At 40.4% G+C, this 20683-nt stretch overlaps 3 protein-coding genes across 3 annotated transcripts; 1 reads left to right on the top strand and 2 right to left on the bottom strand.

Moving 5' to 3' along the window:
• Positions 1–161: 161 nt before the first annotated feature.
• On the bottom strand, positions 162–4220 carry kbtbd12 (kelch repeat and BTB (POZ) domain containing 12). Its single transcript, XM_051414265.1, has 6 exons — positions 3690–4220; positions 2199–3358; positions 1841–2111; positions 1577–1727; positions 1273–1470; positions 162–1176 (listed from the first exon to the last, which is right to left on the bottom strand). The coding sequence occupies exons 2-6, from the start codon at positions 3269–3271 to the stop codon at positions 1007–1009; spliced, it is 1863 nt and encodes a 620-aa protein (XP_051270225.1). The 5' UTR covers positions 3272–3358; positions 3690–4220; the 3' UTR covers positions 162–1006.
• A 176-nt stretch (positions 4221–4396) lies between these two features.
• On the top strand, positions 4397–14112 carry slc26a6l (solute carrier family 26 member 6, like). The gene is made up of 19 exons (XM_051414259.1): positions 4397–5206; positions 5386–5525; positions 5783–5893; positions 5970–6145; positions 6236–6400; positions 7392–7544; positions 7868–7950; positions 8051–8198; positions 8345–8458; positions 8758–8835; positions 8971–9066; positions 9160–9266; positions 9430–9499; positions 9584–9676; positions 10002–10112; positions 10371–10802; positions 12176–12230; positions 12323–12468; positions 12693–14112. Exons 1-19 carry the CDS (start codon positions 5067–5069, stop codon positions 12717–12719), a joined length of 2445 nt encoding a protein of 814 aa, XP_051270219.1. The 5' UTR covers positions 4397–5066; the 3' UTR covers positions 12720–14112.
• Positions 12939–19096, bottom strand: p4htmb (prolyl 4-hydroxylase, transmembrane b). The gene is made up of 9 exons (XM_051414268.1): positions 18205–19096; positions 17988–18069; positions 17003–17193; positions 16795–16891; positions 15802–15964; positions 15488–15673; positions 15163–15253; positions 14872–14995; positions 12939–13735 (listed from the first exon to the last, which is right to left on the bottom strand). The coding sequence occupies exons 1-9, from the start codon at positions 18556–18558 to the stop codon at positions 13515–13517; spliced, it is 1509 nt and encodes a 502-aa protein (XP_051270228.1). The 5' UTR covers positions 18559–19096; the 3' UTR covers positions 12939–13514.
• Positions 19097–20683: the final 1587 nt, after the last annotated feature.

Below are 20683 nucleotides of genomic sequence, written 5' to 3'. Positions count from 1 at the left end.
AATTTTATTTTATATTTAGTCCTCCCCAGTTATATTTCGAGAGTGACTATGAACCTAATTTAACTCCTTTCAAAAACAGTTTAAACAAAACTGGGCATTATAACCATTAAGGTAGGATTTACATTATCTACTTTGAAAAGAATTGAGTGACAACAACCGTGCTCTTTGATATTGCCAAGGTGCATTTTTATTAGCAAAAAACAGTTTCATTCTGCTTTAGGAAGCATAGCAAAGAAAACAAATTAATACAATATAAAATATTCACTTTTTATACTGTATATGTACTAAATAATGTACCCTGTAAAAACGGACCAAATACTTTACCATAATTTTGGTATAATTAGTATCAAAGCCAGTTTTTTATCAAAGTCCATAATTATAACTAGAGCTGCAACGATTAAATCCACTTACAGAAAATAAAACTATTTTGATGGTCAGTTAATCATTTCAGTCCTTTTTCAAGCAAAAATGCAAAACATTTCCTAGTTTGCGCTTCTCCAGTGTACTTTTCTTCTCCTATTTGACCATAAATTGAATATCTTAAGGTTTCGGACTGTTAGTTGGACAAAACAAACAATTAAGACTTCACTGTGGCCTCCGAGAATTTGAGAATGCAACTTTTTAAATAATTTTGTAGACTAAACTTTACTAAAGGTTACAGCCCTAATTATAACTATAATTTTTGTCAGTGTAATCTCAAAGGACATCATTTCCTGGTTTGCTGATAATGCTATGTGCCACAGAGCTGCAGGTTTCAGATGATCATTCTCTGCAGATACAATTTAAGAAAAACAACAAAAATACTGTATTTACAATTTATCTGTCTGTTCTCATTCTAACGTGCAAATCATAAACCGCAGATACTCTTTCATGCAGCGTGGCACTAAGACCTTTTCCGCTTGAAAAAATGAATGCCTTTGGCCCAGCACTAAGTGCATTAATAATTAATAATTGATTACCATCCCTATTTCTTCAAAAGAGACTTTGATCTGATCTGACAGGGGTGTCACATTTTAACTAAGTCTGCAGGTGGGGACATGAGTCCCCTTGGGTTGAGTTTTGCCACTAAGCAAACATCATAGTTGTCATGCATCAGAGCTTGCCGAGCCACCACTGTCCACCGGTTGTCCCAGGGGTCTAGCTCCAAAATGTCCTTTGTTATGTCATCATGACGATCTAAGGGTAGAGAATAAATAGAAAAGGGTGATACAGTCACTTGAAAACATCTCTCAAACACTTTTTATTCACAGGATATGGATATTTTTTCATTACCTGCTCCTTTGTAGTATCCGCACACATATATCTTTCCCCCTACAACTCCTGCATTAGGGGCAGTGGTGCGCAGTGAGAGTTGTGCACATGGGAGAGGAGGTCCATCCCTCCAGTAATCTCCATCTGGGTTGTAGATCTCCACCGCATTGAGGCAGTGACGTGACTGCCCACGATCCATACCCTCACATCCAATACCGCCTGCAAAATAGGTTACATCACCAAATTGTGTTGTTTTGTAAAATGAATTCTCACAGAAATCAATACAATTCAATTCATGCATAACAACTTATACAAATAAGCTTACCCATCACGAAGATTTCTCCATTGAGTTCAACAGCACTGCAGCGGTACTTTGAGTACTTCATGGGACCTAACTCTGTCCACTTATTTGTGTCTGGATTATACTCCAGGAGGCGGTTACTAAGACGGTCAGGCTCATCATCCATCCGGTATGACTGGAGGGAAGTAAAGACAGAGCAGGTGCAGTCAGATACAGATACAGAGCTCATACTCAATGTGTCAATGAAGAGTGAACCAAATTTAATGCAGGTTCTGACTAATTGATCACCTGTGGGGTTCGACCACCCATCACATAGAGGCGATCTTTCATTCTGACCACGCTGTGATAGGCCAATGGCAGAGGCAGGGGTGCTGCACTGCGCCAGGGTCCGCCTTGCAGAGACCATCGCTCCACACAGTTAGTGATGAGAAACTGGTTCTTCAGCTTCATCTGCCCACCCAGCAGGTACAGAGTGTCCCCCAGTGATCCCAGAGCATATGAATCACGGTACTCTGCTGACGTCAGGCGCTCCCAGCTTCCTTGGGCCTCTACTTTGTACCTGGTAACCCAACATAACAATCGGTACCATCTGTATGGGGTGAGCCATTTCAGAATTATCAAATCTGTCACCTACTGTCTTTCTTACCTGAAAATCTCAACATTCATGTCCTTCTGTCGGGCCATTCTGCGTGCACTTGCCTCTCCTGCCACTATAATGTCATTCCCATCAGTTACAACCCCGGTACACACGTACCCCAGAGCCTCTACATAGCGAGGTGAGGTGATATAGTAGGTTCGGCTTGTGGATGGGGCATAGCAAAAACTGCGCTCAGCATAGTTTCCATATCTTGACCTAATCCCACCACCGTCGTTGCCAATACAAAGCAGCAGATCTGTGGTCTCCATGCCGTACCGCAGCTTTAGTTTGCGTGGTGCAGCTGAGGGATGCATTGCTGTGGCATCCAAGGCCTCATTGAGCATCTCTAGACATTCAGCATCAGAAAGCAGGGCCGTGTTCCTCTTTATCGCCTCTCTTAAATAGTCAGGGTTTATCAGTGGCAGACGGACCTTCCTCAGGAGCTCTGGAAGGTGCAGGAAACGGACCTCTCTATCTATCAGAGCACTGTGTTTGACCCAGCGAAGGACTACATCCAGGATGGTCTCCTCTCGTGAAATATTAAGGTCATCAGAAGTCAGGAGCTTCCCCAGCTGATGGGCCTCCAGCTCCAGGACCTCCTCGTTTTGGCAGACTTGGACAAAGTGCTGCCTCAGGAACCGCTGAGCGTGGTCAGCTAGGTCTTCTGCACCGAGGTCACGGGCAAAGTAATACACACCAAGGCAATTGGAGGCATCCATGTTCTCGGTCATGTGCAGCTGACAGCGATTGAATACGTCATCCATCTGCAGGAGAAAAGCTGCAATAGAGATGCCCTGGACATTGGCGTTAGTGAGAGGGAGATCTGAGCAGTACATGTAGTTCAAGAGGAGGGCCAGGCTGTCTGCAGAGGTATCACGCAGGATTATTTCTCTGTTGTTGCACTCGCGCAGGCCACAGGTGAACATAACGCGAAAGTACGGGCTAAAGGCGGCTAGAACAACTCGATGACAGGGAAAGCTGATGCCTTCAGCAACCAGCACCACATCTGTCAGATGCTCCGTCTCCCTCATCTTCCTCAGCTGGTCGAGCAACACCAGCCCGTGTTTGGCTGTAAGATCCATTTTGCGTCAACTCTTTAGCGACAATAATATTTACAAAGTTACACAGGAAGTTTTATCCGCTCTGAAAAACTACTCAGGAGGTTGTCTCTGAAAAACAAAGAAAAAAACAGAAACAAATCTAAAAATGTTCATTTCAGCTGTCCTCATGATGAAATTGTAGATAAGCATTGGACATTAAACAGTATTTGCAAAACCACATCCTTATGATGTTATAAGGAATGAAAACCCTGTAAGGATATTTCATAACATCATACTTAAACATTGACCTTTCTAATCTAAATTTAATACACGTTTTTGTTTCTAATTAGCTTTAGATACAACAAATACTAGCATAATACTACCATCGTCTGCGCTCTCTTAAGTTAGCACTACAGCTGTCCAAAACATGCTGGATTCAGTTCCCATGTACAATCCTTACCAAAGTCATCAGCTCCTATTGTCTGCTGCTATCTTTGGTCTAAAAAGTCCAGTAAATGTCCATGTTTTTCATCATACATGTGCTGTTGATGCTGCCGAATGTGTCAGTCAGGGGGGTTAGAGAGGGTCTGAGCAATTGCAAGACACAAAGATATGTACCCCCTCCACTGCTGTGGCCCTCTGAGCTCCTAACCCAAAAATAGACAGTGTTGTGGCACACAGCAAGTGGGTCAGAGGGGTTTGTGTGACCAAGAGAGAGCAAGTTTTTAAGCCATGGCAGCGACAAATATTGTGAATTATTCTGACATTCCTAATTTGACTCATTGGCATTATGTTGTACTTTGTTTGGGGAAATTCTCTGTTCCAGTTTCTTTGCCTCAGTCACGTGTATGCAGCTCTGGAATGACTGAAATGAAATATTGCTCTCAGCTTCAGATTTCATGACGGCACTCTCTTAAAGGCCCAGTGAACTTTAGATCCACGTGTGTCAAAAATTGGACCTCAGAATTCTCAAGACTGTTGCACCAATCATAATGTAGGTCATAGAATAAACGTATTTACTTTCTGACCTGCAAGCATTGTGTTGGATGTTAACTGACCACTTGGCAATTTTTAAGAGAAACCACTTATACAACTTAAATATTTTGAGTATTTTGTTAAGAAGTAGCCCTTGTAAAGACTCATTTAACCAATGTAATTTGAGTTTAATGTGGCCTTTCATGGCTCATTAGCTCTACTTTTGCAAGTGAATGGAAAAACTTGTAGAATGGAAACACACGGGTCAAACATCCATTGAAATTTAACAGAGTTAACTTTTTTAGACTGTAGGGGAAATTCTTCCATAATATTGAGAGTTGCTAATTCTCCGAAGAATTACGAACCCAGTGTGATGAATCAAATTTCTTTACTCTTGCCGCATGGAGGGAAGACCATAGCATGGGCGTTCCCTCCCAACTTCCAGAATGCTCTCCCTTATATGTCCTACTTACATTGCTTATCTAAATTATTCATGGAAGGTTTAGGTCTTTCACAAAAATGGTCCTTGGATCTGACATTGTGACTGTGACCAAATGCTTATCAGTTATCCCCTTACCATATAACACAAACCCCCTTAAGCACTCTCTATCTATTAACTACCCCTCCTAAAACATTAATCTATCACATAATAATTAATTACATCTTTTTCCGGTCTTCCTCTTCGTCATGAAGAGGCTCAGCCCACAACATCCTGACTCTAGTTAACCATTATGCAATATGATGTACATATACACTCGTCGTAGTGACAGTAGTACATTGGCATTTCGTAGAAAGTTTGGTTGGTTGGCACTTTAAAGAGTAAAGAAAATTAAGTTGCACAGATTTTGAGAGATTGAGCCCAATGGACTCTACACGAAAGTTTGGGAAATACAGAGTGGAGCGGGAAGTGCTGGATGAGCAGAGACTGGAAGAGGTAACGCAGAGAAAAACTTATGCTGACACTCACCCTTCTCTAACTGAACGGCTCAAAGACTCCTTAAGGTGAGGCAAGTTTTATGACTTGATCTTGTAACTTTGACGCTTACTGTACTGTTGATGTAGATGTATGTTCTGGACTTCTTTTCAAACATGACCAACACCTACTTTCAGGAATTTATGCTTTAAGACACCATCCAATAAAAAAGATGATTCAGTTTTGTCTTCCTTCAAATCCCCTCCAGATGTACATTACCCAAACTGAAACGAAGTGTGATGAGCAGCTTGCCTGTGTTATACTGGCTGCCCAAGTACTCAGTCTGGGACTATGGCATGCCAGACCTCATCTCTGGCATCAGTGTGGGCATAATGCACCTGCCACAAGGTATGACAGCAACGGCTGAAAAAACTCACATGGTTTTATGTCTCAAAGTGAAATTTTCAATCATGAGGATGTATGACAAAAACATATAATAAATGTATAATTTATTCCATAATCAAACACAAAGAATCCACAAATATATGCTATCCTTTTACAGAATATTTGCCAGTAATACTACTGTAAAAACTAGAACAGCTTCATACAAATATTTATTGTTTGTAAACTGAGACAGGTGTGATAAGACATCTGTTTTTTCACAGGTATGGCATATGCATTGTTGGCTTCGTTACCTCCAGTATTTGGGCTTTACACATCCCTCTACCCAGCGTTGATCTACATCTTTTTTGGAACATCACGTCATATCTCCATCGGTAGGTAGAGAGACTGTTATTATAGTACTATGGCCATTATGACCTCTAATATCATGTGTACTTTTATTGTGTTCAGGTACATTTACCGTGCTCAGCATCATGGTGGGTAGTGTGACAGAGAGACTTGCTCCAGACATGGATTTCCTGAAAAGAAACGGGACCAACATCACTGCAGAGTTGGACATAACAGCCCGGGACTCATACAGGGTGCAGGTGGCGGCTGCTACTACTGTCCTAGGAGGACTTATTCAGGTCTGAACACAACATCCCACAGAAATAACAATATCTTCTTTTGTTGTAACAACCAAAACTCATATAGGCTATACATAAATGTTTGTATAGGTGGTACTGGGCTTGGTAAAGTTTGGATTTGTGGGAACGTACTTGTCTGAACCTCTGGTGCGGGCTTACACAACAGCTGCTGCAGCCCATGCTGTGGTGGCACAACTGAAGTACATCTTTGGAGTTTCACCAACACGGTTTAGCGGTTCCTTGTCGCTGGTGTATGTAAGTACTGTCATTTATTTGGTTGTGATTCATGTGTTTTTGTTAATACAACAGTACTGATTTGATTGCATTATTGTACAGACAGCACACATATAAAACTTAAACACCCACAAAAAAGTTTAATGTGCATTCCTCATCATTTTTATTTAACCTTTATTTAACTTTATTTAAAAGTCTCTTGACATACGTTATCTCTTTACAGCATAAGATATCATAGTTACGTAAGAACACACATAAATATTTAAAATAATCATTCACTGTATAGCACAAGAAAACAAAGCAACATTAGAAAAATGATAAAGATAACATGTATTTAAATGTTTAATGTTATGCTTGAATGTCTGATATGAAGGCAACATTTGCATTTAGGTTTATCTTGTAAATTACTCTAAGCCAAGGATGCATAGTACAAAAAAAATGTCAAGGCTTTGAAGTTCTGAGCAGACTCTAGGGACAGTGAATATTATCCATCAAGCTGATCTGGTTTGATAGTTGTTAGAAACAGGAAAATACATTTTACAAAGGTAAACAGGAAGTTTACCAAGAATGGATTTAAAGATAAAAAGGTACATTTGAACCCTTCTCCGTAAGTCCATCGAGTTGACATGTACATAACATGTACTTACACCATAATGCGACAAGAGTTCAGAGTTGTTCCACTGTAAAATTAGCAGTGTGGAGATTCTCCTAATGTTATATATTTCAGGCTGGAAACAGGATGTTGTTGAAGTGGGACACGAGGTTACAATAGTGTTTCAAGAACTAACAGCAATATACCTTTGATGGAAAACAAAATTATTTATTTTTTTTATTATCATTTGGGGTATTTATTGTAAGATGTGTCAACAATATAGCTTGCAGAATGTGTGGACAAGGGGGAGATGTCCCTTTCTTATTTAATTATGACATAAAAGCTAAGGGCTAGGGTGCATCTTACCTTGCATGTTTTTTATGCAGTAAGCCTTAACCACCTCCTGCTTTACATTTTCAGACTCTGAAGGATGTTTGCTCCTTGTTGCCACACACTCATCTTCCCACACTGGTGGCCAGCGCAGTGTCCATGGTGTTTCTAATTGCAGCCAAGGAGCTCAACTCTTTTCTCAGTCCAAAGCTGCCAGTGCCTATCCCAGTGGAGCTCATCACAGTCAGTTGACACGAGGACACACTCTCTGGCCTCTTTTCATGTCATTACCTCTGCGCTCTGTGCTGCTGCTGATGTTGCAGCACAAAAAAAAAAAAAAGCACAGACACAGTGGAACCAAGCTGCTGAGTCAGCAGTAGTGGCAGTGCCTCTGCATTTGTGCAGTTCACAGCAAAAAGGAGATATTTGTGGCCAATAGTTAGGCTCCCATCTAGCATATGATTTATCAGATTTGTAATGATTGAAAGTTTGTTTGTATTGCAAAATGTGTCTTCTTTGTGTGTGTGTGTGTGTTTACGATCTGTATGTTTTCTGTGATGCTTCAGATTGTGGCAGGAACATTGATATCATCCTTTGGCCATTTGAACAGCAACTTCACTATTGCAGTTGTTGGAGAAATTCCTAGTGGGTAAGCATTTAGATTTTATTATTTGTTGAGTTATATTCCTAGCTTGTTTAGAACAAACACATTGTTTCTCATCACTTCTTGTCCTTTACCTTTGCACCAGTCTGAGTTCTCCCAGTGTTCCAGATGTGAGTCTTTTTGGAGAAGTTATAGGTGATGCTTTTGCATTAGCCATTGTTGGATATGCTATATCTATTTCACTGGGGAAAACATTTGCACTGAAACATGGATACAAAGTGGACAGTAACCAGGTAAACCAAAACTCCTATCAAATGCCTTAATTTTTAATCCTGCATATACCATTGGTACAAAATAATTTTCACATTCTGTATTCCTTTCTCTCAGTATTTCTCTGTTTCTCTGTTGTATTCTTGTCTCTGCCTTCACTCGGCTGCAGGAGCTGGTGGCGCTGGGCCTCAGTAATACAGTGGGAGGCTTCTTCCAGTGCTACTCTGTCTGCCCATCCATGTCTCGAAGTCTCATCCAAGAGACCACTGGAGGAAAAACACAAGTGAGTGAGCAGCAGAAGTGACAACATTATAAATAGAGACAGTTAAGAAGTCAGCATTGCCTCACAAGCCACTTTGTACTATGTACATGCAACATGCAATACTTGTACTGTAAGTATGTAATGAATATGACCTAGTTAAGACACTTAATAGTTGTAGGGGGACCACTAAATATTAGAAATATGTGCTGACATGTAATCAAGCTATTCTCAAACAATGGACTGCTGTACAAACTAATATGTTAACAAGCCTGTTGATCACAAATATTTCAATAAAACCAGAAACTGTGTTGTTCTTGCAGATGGCTGGAGTGGCCTCAGCTCTAATTGTGTTGATAACTATACTGAAACTTGGACCCCTGTTCCAGGAGCTGCCAAAGGTCCTGCTGCTCTACCACTTCTATTTACTGTAAAGCGATTTGCAATTAATATTTATGATGCACAATGTATTTTGTGTAATGTAATGGATTTTTGGCTGATAAATAATGTTAAAATGTGTGTGTGTGCTTGTTTAGGCTGTCCTTGCAGCGATTGTCTTTGTGAATCTGAAGGGCATGTTCAAGCAGTACTCTGACATTGTCACACTGTGGAAAAGCAGCAAGATTGATCTGGTGAGAGGTTAAATTAGTGCTGTAGCATTCAGTGTCATTAATCTTTCATTGTCACTCTACAGAACGAGTAATGTCATGTTGTATCCCCCACAGATGGTATGGTTGGTTACTTGGATGTCAACACTGCTGTTCAATCTGGATCTGGGTCTGGCGGCATCGATCACCTTTGCTCTGCTTACCGTTATCTTCAGAACTCAGCTGTAAGACTCCTCATCATAGTATACTTTAGTATCTGAGTCATACTGTGTGTGTTTGTGTGTGTGTGTGTGTGTGTGTGTGTGTGTGTGTGTGTGTGTGTGTGTGTTTAGGTTCTGCCAGATTAGACAAAATACATTATAATTTTGTGTTTTTTATTCCATTCAGACCAACGTACTCAGTTCTGGGAAATGTTCCAGGTACAGAATTGTATGTGGATATAGAGACACACAGAGAGGTAAAATAGAAAGATGAGAAGCCATAAATACAAGCTTTTCTTCTCATGCTACAAAAAAACTAATGATTCATTCCTGTTTGGCAGGCGAGAGAGATTCCAGGTGTTACTATATTTCGCTCCTCTGCTACGGTGTATTTTGCCAATGCTGAGCTCTACCTTGAAGCTCTGAAAGAAAAGGTTGGTTCTCTTAATAACTAATTATTATTTTCATTATTGGGTAATCTGATGTTTCTTTTTCTCTAAAATGCCAGAACATAGTAAAAAATGCTCATTATAATTTCCAAAGTGGCACCCTCATATTCCTTGTTTTATCACACCGTCAGTCGAAGAGCCAAAGATATTCAATGTATTATCAGATATGACAAAACAAATCTCTCAGTTTAAAGAATTTTGTCCTCTCTTCTTTACCGATGCCTTCATTTCTTGTTTTTCTTCCTTTTATTATATTTTCATAAGATGCAAGATTATTCTGTGTTTCTTTTCTTCTTTATCTTTTTTCCAGAGTGGGCTTGACATCAGTAAAATGATTATCTATAAGAGGAGGCAGGAGGCCAAACAGAAACGTAGAGAAAGAAGGGCTGAGAGACGAGCCAAAAGGCAAGCCAAGAGAGAGGTAATGTGCTGGAAATATATAACATAATTGCAGAAAAATGGATTGTTTGTAGACATTTTACAAAACATTTCGAAGACTACAATGATTATTTGGTGTTTGGCCCATTAGTCACCTTATAATTTATGTGTTAAGAGAATTAGCACCAAAATCCTGTGAGTTACAGTAACTAGATGACTGAAGAGACCCTGCTGTCACATTGTACAGGTCAAGCCAACATACCTCACAGAAGTTTGAATTATTTTTCTTCCGACTCTGCAGAAACGGACACAGAGGAGGGCAGCTGAGCAGCATTCTGGAGCACCGGTGTTCTCTGTGGAGGAAGAGGCCGGCAGCTGGAGGGACACGTGCTTGGACGGGGATGTTACAGACAAGGAGGAGCAGCGATGGACTGAGAGGGAAAACGGGACAGTGTTTGTCATCCCAACCACTCCTCGAACACCAGACGGCCACTGTAGATGGGAGTACCTGAAAGGAGGAGATCCAGACTGCACCAGCATAGGGTGGATATCTGAGCTGCAGGATGGGGACACCACCACTCTGGGCTCCAGCAGTGAGGACACTCTGAGTCACGACCTGGAGCGGGTCTCTCTCGGGTCACTGGGCAAGTGGACCTGGGACATTCACTCCATCATTATAGACCTCTCCACTGCTAACTTCATCGACACAGTGGCCATCAAGACTATGAAAAATGTAAGTAAAAAAAGGACAAATACCCTTTAAACAAATCAATGAAAATATCTTAATTGTCCCTTGTTTTGGAAGCTTAGAGGGGGACCCCTTATACTTTCAGGTGTCAAAGTCTGATTTGAGAAGCATGAGCAACATACACAGGTTGCTGTGGCAGTTTTACAGTGAGAGCTTAGGAGTTGTGTTTTTATAAACAGCAAGTTATTCAATGTTGATATATTAACATGCAAAACAATACAAAAAAACAGAGAAAACAGATATAACACTTATAATGAGCACTGATATTGGCCTCTCTGAGCAACAGTGTTAGGCAGTACAGTAATGGAGCGAAGCCTGCGAGCTATTTCAGACAGTCAACTAGAGCTGCACTGTTATACACACATGACATGCCTCACTCCATAATCACTAACCAAGCGCACCCTTACAATTTGGCGGTCTATTTAAACTGCACAATTTCCCAGCTCTCCCACTGCTCTGTCAATGCCGCTGTTGCCTTGCATCTGTATTGCTGCTGCTGCTGCTTTGTAAGCCCGACAACCACCCCAGCATCCATCTGTAGGCTCTGGCTAGGGGGTCAAGGTATTTGCTCATCACTCCCCAATATCTCTATGTAAACATATCTGCGGGGAATGATGAGGTCGGAGCCTAGATGCCAAAATCTAAATATGCTATACTGTTGTAATAAACATTTCAAATGTGAGTTGGCTGACTGAAATAATATTACTTTTCCCAGTAACTACTACTGTAATTAATTACTAATACATTTCAGTAATAATATTACAGTTACTCCTCCAAATAATTAGTTACAGTATTACTTTAGTTGTCACCCTCTACTGATTTAAAATCCAACAATCCAATCACATCCTTGGATTCATTTTTGTAATCATAGAGGAAACTAGTTTGGAAGATGGAAACATTTACATTACTTTGATTTTAACAAACAAAACTGGATTTTAATCGTCTTAAGTCTGAATTTTGGGGAGAAGGGACACAATTTTCTGGGGAATTGCAGAAAAGTAATATAGTTAGTAGTGTAACTAATTACTGTTGGCAGGGAGTAATAAGTAATTACATTACTTTTTAAGAGAGTGATGAGTATAGAGAATATATTACACTTTTTTAATAACTAGCAGCTCAACGCTGCTGAGCACTAAAATAGTTAAACTTTAATTTACATTAAAACAGACAAAATTAATAGTTTTCTATTTGTTTCTCTTACAGTTAAATCAACCCTGATGATTATTATTATTATGTGAGATAGATTATTGGACTGATTATCATTAGTAGCTCCTGATGTGGAAGAAACAGATGTTTAAAGGTTGGTGCAGTAGTGACGTTTAATGAGGAGAAATATTTTGTATTTATTATATTGACAGATTTTCCAGGACTTTTGTGAGATCGATGTAGATATCTACATGGCTGCTTGTCAAGGTAAGTGAATACCTTTTCACTTCCTTCAGGCTGTACTACATGAATAAACTTTATCATGGTGGTAATCTGGCTGTAAATGGTTGTCTCTTCAGCCTCTGTGGTGGAACAATTAGAGCTCGGTGGCTTCTTCACAGAGTCAATAACAAAGAGACGTCTTTTTGCCTCCGTTCATGATGCTGTGCTCTACTGTCAGAACCATCGTGGAGCAACATCAATCCCCAGATCCGAGCCTTCAGTGGTGAGTATATGCAGCTGATGTTCAGCTTTCAGGTTCAGTTCACACTTCATTTGAATGGTCCAGTGTTGATAGTGAACTTTCCAGTGACTTAGTAAACATAGTTAGCTGCATATATAACACGTTATACTGACATGTAGCATTAAGTTAACAGTTGATTATCAACACTGAACATTGACATTTAATCATTTAAGCTTAATTACTTTCTTAAAACTGGTTGATTTCAGGATGCATACAGCAGCACAAAACTTTAAGGACTTCAACGAAATAGGAAATCCAGTGCTGAAGATGGAAAAACTCAACACTTACTGGGCGGACTATCAGAAGCTGAGAGCTGAGCATAAAACAAACAATACATGTGAATCACTGATTGTAGTATTAAATATTGTAGTGTTTCACTTTCATTTTATCTTTGAGTTCTATTGATATTTATACATCTCGTCTTTAAAGTAGGAAGACTAACGCTAAAGACACAGGCTTAATTTAACTTTATTGAGTGTGAGAGTGATACAGTGCAGTTTTAATGACAAGAAAATACATAAATACATGAAATGAAACATCCAAACAATACCCTTTTGAAAAGAATATGACAGAAAATAATGATTCATTGAAAGAACAAAGACAAGGCAACATGCATCACACTGAGGGTGTGTGAGCCTTTTTGGTCATGGCTGCAATAACAAGGTAGGACATTGAAATGTTGACGGTAGCCATTTCAATTTTCAAGTGCAATTTTTTGCTCATAGTAACAGCAAAACCTGTGACGCTAATGCATGCAAGGACTTTTTTTTGTCTCAACTCCTTTAATGAGTTTCTAGTGCAACATTCCTAAAATGGGAAATCACAGCAGATTAAAAAATAACAGGATAACAATATCCAAGCAATATTTAACAAAAGCATCTCTTTACAGTTGCATAAATCCACTGCGACCTCGTTCCCTGAATAAATCTTGTCTCCACATACTGGCCACAGAGGACATTGCCAAAGAAGTTGTGCACAGGACTGGAAGGCTAGGTAGATTTTTTTTAAATATAAATTTGGTTTACAAGCTACAAGTCTTCATGGATATCAGAACTCTGTATGTCCGGGTTCAGAGTCAGACCTTCTTCATCCTCCTCGTCCTCTGGCTGCTGTGAAACCAGCTGCTGGTAGCGAGCCTGCCGCTGGTAATCTGGATCAATGTTGATCCATTTATTGGCGACCCACTTAGTGCCATGGGTGACCACACAGCCTCCATGCAGAGCGTATTCATCCTGCTCTCCCACCCAACCTATTATGGGGAAAAAAGCCAATTTAGTGTCAGCATCCATATTGTAACACACAGGGCTCACACTGATGTTGTGACAGACACACTGCTTCAACTGGTTGGTCAAGATGAATTACTTGAGTGGTTTTATTCTCCAAACTAACACCTGAGTTTATTTGGAAAACTATCAACCTTAAATTCACTTTCTTAAACAGTATATTTGGTGTTTTTATAGATACAACACAACCACTATGGGCATTAATCTCAACCTTTTGACTGTATTTTATATATTGACTTTTGCTCTGTGCCTGAATTGTGCCATGAAAAATAAATGTTAAATGATGTAACATGCCAAGATGAACAGAATTGAAATAAATTAATAAAATGTTATTTCAGGTGTAGTTTCTCATTATAAGTCCTGATTTTTAGAGCCTGGACCATCCCATGATTGTCCACTGTCCTAGTTGTTAAAATATTCTGTCAAGAGGAATTCCTTGTCTTATGCTGCAAACCAAAGTTACCTACGGGTACTATTAAAGTAACCATTTTTTAGCTGGTGGCTCTAGGGGCAATATGGCAATGTCAACCCACCAATCCAGACTCAAAGACTGTATCTCTGCAACTGAAGACAATCATCGTCCCCAGAGGATGTATTTGCTGATCTCTGACTTTGGATCTACTACCATCATTAGGTCAACGATTTCACCAGTGAAATGTCTCAACATCTAACAGAACATGCAAACATTCATGTCCCCTGTACAATCTATCCAAATGACTTTGGTGATCATCTGGCTTTTAATCTAGCGCTACCATGAGGCTAATTTGACAAATACTTTGGTTTATGAGCAAATAGCCATTCCCATCAGCCTCAGCTGTACTACTTGTATATGTTTAATGCTAAGTAGCAAATGCTAACATGCTATTCTAAGATGGTGTACATACTGTGATAAACATACCTGATAAACATTATTAGCATGTTGGCATTGTCTTTATGAGCATGTTTGCAAGCTGGCAATTGCATTTAGATTAAACACCACTGTGCCTAAGTACAGCCTCAAGGAGCATAGTCTATTCATTCATACTGTGATAACAACTGTAAAGTTGGACATTACATTAACCAGGTTAATACATTGTGCTGTAATTTTTGATGGGAATCTTACCTCTTCCATCAGAAAGGTAATTGTACCAGAAAACAGCAGTCCCTTTGCTAGGCTTCACCCTCAGGTTACTCTTGTTACAATTCCTTCTGGTGTCCAAAAGGTCAACGTCATTCTGTATGAGAGACTAAAACACACAATCAAACTCAGCGACACAGTTTGTTTAACGTCAGGCCCAAGTACTAACTGACAAACACGTGAGTTAACACAGATATGAAAGACATGCACAGTATGTACACAATACTTTTGCAGCGCTCTCCGCACACATTTCCAGACCCACACACAATTACGCACCACTTCATCATAGGTCCTGTTGTCTGCCACAGGGAATGCGGTCTCCCCACCCCCCTCAACAGAGTTCAGGTAGAAGAGAACTGTGATGTACCTAGGTGTGCAACACAGATTTAAATTGACACACACATGTATGATGCAAACAAACACACACTTACAAACACTTTGCAAACAAGTGGCAAGCACACAATTTTCCAAAATGAACAATGCTGAGTCACAAAAACTAGCATGCCAGCTGCCACAATGAATACAGCGTTTAGTAATCACACCGGACGGATGAATTCAGATCTGAATAGATACGAGGAAGTGGCACCTCGTGTCGTCTCACCTGCAAGACGTCTCAAACGGAGTTGACATGTTGGCTGCGAGGCGCGTGTGTGTGCAGGCCGTTTCAGGATACACAGGGCCGCTGTCGTGGTGGGCGTGGTAGTGTCCTCCTTCGTCATAGCGAACCACCTGGAGCGGCTCGCTGAGGTCCACTAATGAGGGCGGGAGCCGAGTGAGGCGAGTCACCCTTTGTTAAAGGTATAAAAAAAAACACATCTGGAAGTTGGAAGTCTGGAAGTATTCTTCATTATTATGTCAGTATATGATTTATTATAGCACCTCAGCATTAAGAGGACATTGTTCGAACTTGCTTACCTCTCCTTGATGTCTTGGAGGACCTGGTGTGCCCCTTTGCCCTGGTACAGCCAGGTGTGTCTGCTGTTCCTCACCAGCTGACTCCTTTTCACTCCTTGCTGCATCAGAAAGCGCTGGAAGGCATCATTGCTCAGGAGCCTGAACTCCTCTAGACTCAGCAAACCTGTCCAAAATATGACAATGTACATATTATTTTTATGCTGTGTGTTCAGACACATGTCACACTCTTTATCTCATTATAGTACACATATCAACATACACAGTATACTGAAGATAGTTCAGACAGTAGCCCAGTATTCAAAAAAGTTAATTAGAAAAATACATTAAATCATCTCAATTTTTTCTTCAGGCCTCCAAAAACTTTTCAAGTGAAACAATCTGAAAAGGAACAATTGCTGTCATACTAGACCATAACCTTTAAAGAGGGGTCACACTGAAATAAATAAAGAATCTGTAGATTAATTTGCCCAACATTTAGCCCAAAACCCACCACCCACCACTATTATCTCTCCTGGCCTTGTACAACTAGTTTCTAGGTAGCATTTTAATGAAGTGTATAAAAATGTTTGAGATTATCTCACGCATTCAAAAATACTATTTTATGTACAAATAAACACACACACTACTGATCTGTAACACAAACAATGGATTTCAAAATAAAACACAATGCAAAAAGATACATTTCTGTGCCACTAGAGAAGATTGGGGAAAAGTATTCATTACTAATGTAAAGATATATCACAAGACACTTAAACTGCAAAACAAATACGTGAAGATTCAAATGGTGAGATGAAAAATTAACCTTGATATCAATGATGGTATCAAGGTGCAAAGACTTCAGTTTCACTTTCACAACGTTTAAGAATATATTCATTGTTAATTAATTAAATATACTTTTGTCTGAGAAACAAAGGACTCTTTTTTAATCATCATTTATTACTGTTACATCTCTAGTACCAAGACCCAAAATGACGAATGAAGTTTATTTCTCACCATTACCATCCTTGTCAGCTTTGAGCCCAGCATAGATCTCACGCAGATTCTCCGGTGTGAGCCAGATGCCGTCCCTCACTCGAGAATGAGTCAGAATCTGTGGGAGGCACGATAGTAAAGACAGGATGAATTTACCAACTCTGAACCAAACAACTAGTGCACATCATTCTTCACAGTATGTGCTCACAATCCACAAACTGACATACACCTCATGGAGCTGCAACTGTCCATCCTGGTTGATATCAAGAAGGTTGAAGATCTCCTCCGGGCTGAGGTTGAGCTCCTTGGCCAGCTCTTCCTGGCCATCTTGCACCATCAGCTGGCTCTCCATCAGACCCTTTAGCTGTGCGAGCTGCATCACAACACGGCACTCATCCTTCGATAAAAACTCAGGGATCTCTGCAGAAAAACAAACAGTTATAGAGTTAAGAGGAAAGTCTCTTGGGTCAAAAGGACTGCATGATTACGACATTTTCTTAGCTGCATGCTTCACATTTTCTGATTTGCTTCCTCGTGAGACCAGACTGTAATGTACCAATGTTCCTTTAACAAGTGTCTCTAGTTTTAACAGACAACTCTGTTAACAGTTTTTTTTATATCTAACAAATCATTTCATTGCCTCTGGGAAGTTGTAAGAAAAACAGAAAAGAAAATAGAGAAAATAATCAGCCATTAAATCAACAGTCAATATAATAGTTGTTGTAGCCCTAAAGTAGACAATCATTTAATCAGCTGGCAGTTTTGCAGACCAACTGATGCCAAGAGGTATCATTAATATCAGCACTGAACCATTCATTTATAGTTAATTTACGCTTGTAGCCAAAACAAAACATGTAAAAATTTAGAAAACAGAGCAACAAACATTTTCACACTTGTACCATCTAACAACAAAACACTGCATGTTGATGCACAGCTAGCTGTGCTATTCAGTCAGCTGTAAGCCCTTAATTGGGTCCGATGTGTATTGTTGAGTAGTTGCCTCAGGACTTATTGGCCCATTTCATTGATCTTAGCACACATGTACACACTGTGCTGTGTGTTTAGGGGGGGTTGGTTGGGATGAAGATGGACAGTGTGTTGTGAATGTAAAATATATTTGCATTAATAGGAATAAGAAACCTGTTTGGCCACTAGAGGCTCATGTGGGTGAGCTGTAAAATTTGTTTTGCCACATGGGTGTCTATGGCTCTTACCAAACAGCAGAGGTTTCAGACTCAGAGTGCGCATTTCATGCACTTTGCCTGGCACCAGTGACACCTTCTGGACATGTCCCACCTAAAAAAACATAAACCAAAAGTGATTTGGTGGTGCCTATAGTGTGTGTTTGTGTTTGTGTGTGTGTGTGTGTGAGAGAGAGAAAGAGTATGAGTAAATGAATGAGTGGGACTGGTGCATCATCACATTACTCACCCTTATTCCCTCGATTCTTGTTAGAGAAACATCACGCAGAAACTCAGGCTTTGATGGCGGACGTCCCGACTCGGGGCGCTGGTGGTGGTTACCGCTGGGTGCATCACGACTCCGGTTGGCATCATCCTGCCCGCTGTTGTAGTGCACGTAAAACAACAGTGCAATAACATTAATGATGTATACGTGAAAAAACACCATTACTACCACGAAGTAGGAGCGGGAGCACACGCTGCTCTTGTGGCAGGGGAGGCGCTCGCACGGCGGCCGGAGCGGCGGCGGCGGCGGGGGCGGCAAGGTCGTGCTCCCGGACGGAATCGCGTCCTCAGCATCTGGGGTTTCCTGGTTGTCTGTCATTTTTCCTGAGATTCAAGAGGGAGTCGATACTTCCTCAGCGGCAAAGTCCATCTGATTAATCAAACGAGAAAGAGGTGCATTTGCTCAGAAGTGACAGATGTCCAGTTTAATTAAAAGAAGAAAACCGGGCCAGCTTGTCCTCTGCAGAACTGAAATCGTTGCGCAGTGAAAAACCGCGGACGGTTCATGATGAAAGTGTCGCTCGTTAAGCCAAGAAGTCAGCTAGCATTTGGCACTGTGTCGGTGTGTCTTTCGCCCCACAGACAGCAGCGATGCAGCCTCGGACAATCTTGTTTACACTGCAGCAGTCCCAGTCAGCAGCGGCAGCGAGGCGCACTGCGCATCCCCAAACACCGCGGACCTCATCCCACAGACCTGGTCCGTAAACCTGACCCAACGTCGATCGAGTGCAATAATCTCCATCCGAGAGAAACAAGATTTATGAACATAACGAAACATCACGGTCTGCAGAATACCCTACGATTTACACGCCATCGTCCGAGCGCTCCCTGTTGACAGCCACAGTGTCTCTACTGCGCAATGCTGACCTCTGGTGACCTAAAGCAATAACACACTCCTGTGTTAATGCCTCTCTCTCTCTCTCTCTCTCTCTCTCTCTCTCTCTCTCTCTCTCTGTGCTCCTGGTCGGTCTGTTCAATACAGCCAGACAAAAGAAACTTGATACATAATTAAATTAATACGAAAATAATGCTTAATACTAAGTAGAATACAAAAATAAACAACTTAAGTCCAGTATATATTTGGTCAGCCCTGCTCCAGCATGTTGGATGTGAAATGACCTGCTCTCTATGAGACTTCAGCTCTTGTTTATTTATAAAAGTCTTCTAAAATAATTACTATTTTATGTATCCTCAGTTCTCAGATCTTATGAGTCTGCAGACTGACCTCAGCTACATTTTCCAACGGGAAATGTATTTATCTTTTATTACTATTTTAATGCATCACTACCGAATATTTCTGCTTATTGTGGCTTGTTTTGATTGGTGCACTTGTAAACGAGGGATACTGTTACTCAGTGTCTTCTTTCATTGTGTAAAACATCTTTTTCATTAATGAATGGCTGTGGTTGTAGTGCTGACTTTAGTGTTTGAGGGTTTTTCCCATTCACATTTGGTTTACTATAGTGGTAGACCTTTTAAATGTCCTTACAGAAACACACAGACAAAACAACCAAAATGTTTTTTATGGCCAAAAAGTGCAAGTCTGGCCAAGTCAGTCACTTGACCTCAATACTACATCTGGTGATGTCTAATGTTAAGCCGAGGGTTTCCCAAACGTGTGCATGTTAAGGACCTCCACAATAAGAGCACATTAGACCACAGACCCCCAATTTGAGAGCATTTTGTCTTAAGAAATCCAGTATTTTTTTCTATTTTTAGGTTTGAAGATAAGCTAAGTCCATGTTTCTTCCCTTGTTGTGGCAAATTCCCCAAAAATGTGATAAAAGTTAAAATATTTGATTCCTCCTTCGGCTGAACCCCAGTTTAAAACCACTGGTGTAGACTACATTATCAATAAATTGTTGGGCCAAAACTAGACCTACATACAGCCCATTTGTTGCATTGATTCAGTTATTAACAATAATCAGGAAACACCACAGCAAACGTTTCTTAGTTTTTAGGCCTACAATAGCAAAACTTTTATTTCTGATCCCAGTTGTCACTTCCCTTCCGACCACCATCTTTGTTTGGGTGAAAGAATCACAACTGGGGACACAGGTAAACATTGTGATTATATTTGTTCCAGATGAAGAAAGAACTGTGTTTGAATCACCTTGAAATGTCTTTAAAACATCAATAGGTTACCTAATGTTAATGTTAAACCAGCATTAGCAGTTCAGTTGGGGCCATTATGCGGTAGCTTAAATGTTGGAGAGGAATAAACAGGGGCTGGTCTTTAAAGACACTTTACCAACTAAACATGACGTTTAGTTTCAGTATGTCAAACTAGCTAGCTTGTTAAGATATAGTTGGTAAGTAACCGTGAATGTTACCTCACATTTTGTCATTAAGCTTAGCTACTTTAATCTGCGCATATTGAAACTACATTACCTCCAGAAAGCAGCTTCATTCATGAAACAACGTTAGCTCTTCAAGATATTATG

The sequence above is a fragment of the Dicentrarchus labrax genome, unplaced genomic scaffold (assembly GCF_905237075.1).
Source record: "Dicentrarchus labrax unplaced genomic scaffold, dlabrax2021, whole genome shotgun sequence".
Classification (NCBI taxonomy): domain Eukaryota; kingdom Metazoa; phylum Chordata; class Actinopteri; family Moronidae; genus Dicentrarchus; species Dicentrarchus labrax.
Note: the sequence above shows the minus strand (reverse complement) of the source record. Positions and strands in the feature narration are given on the sequence as shown.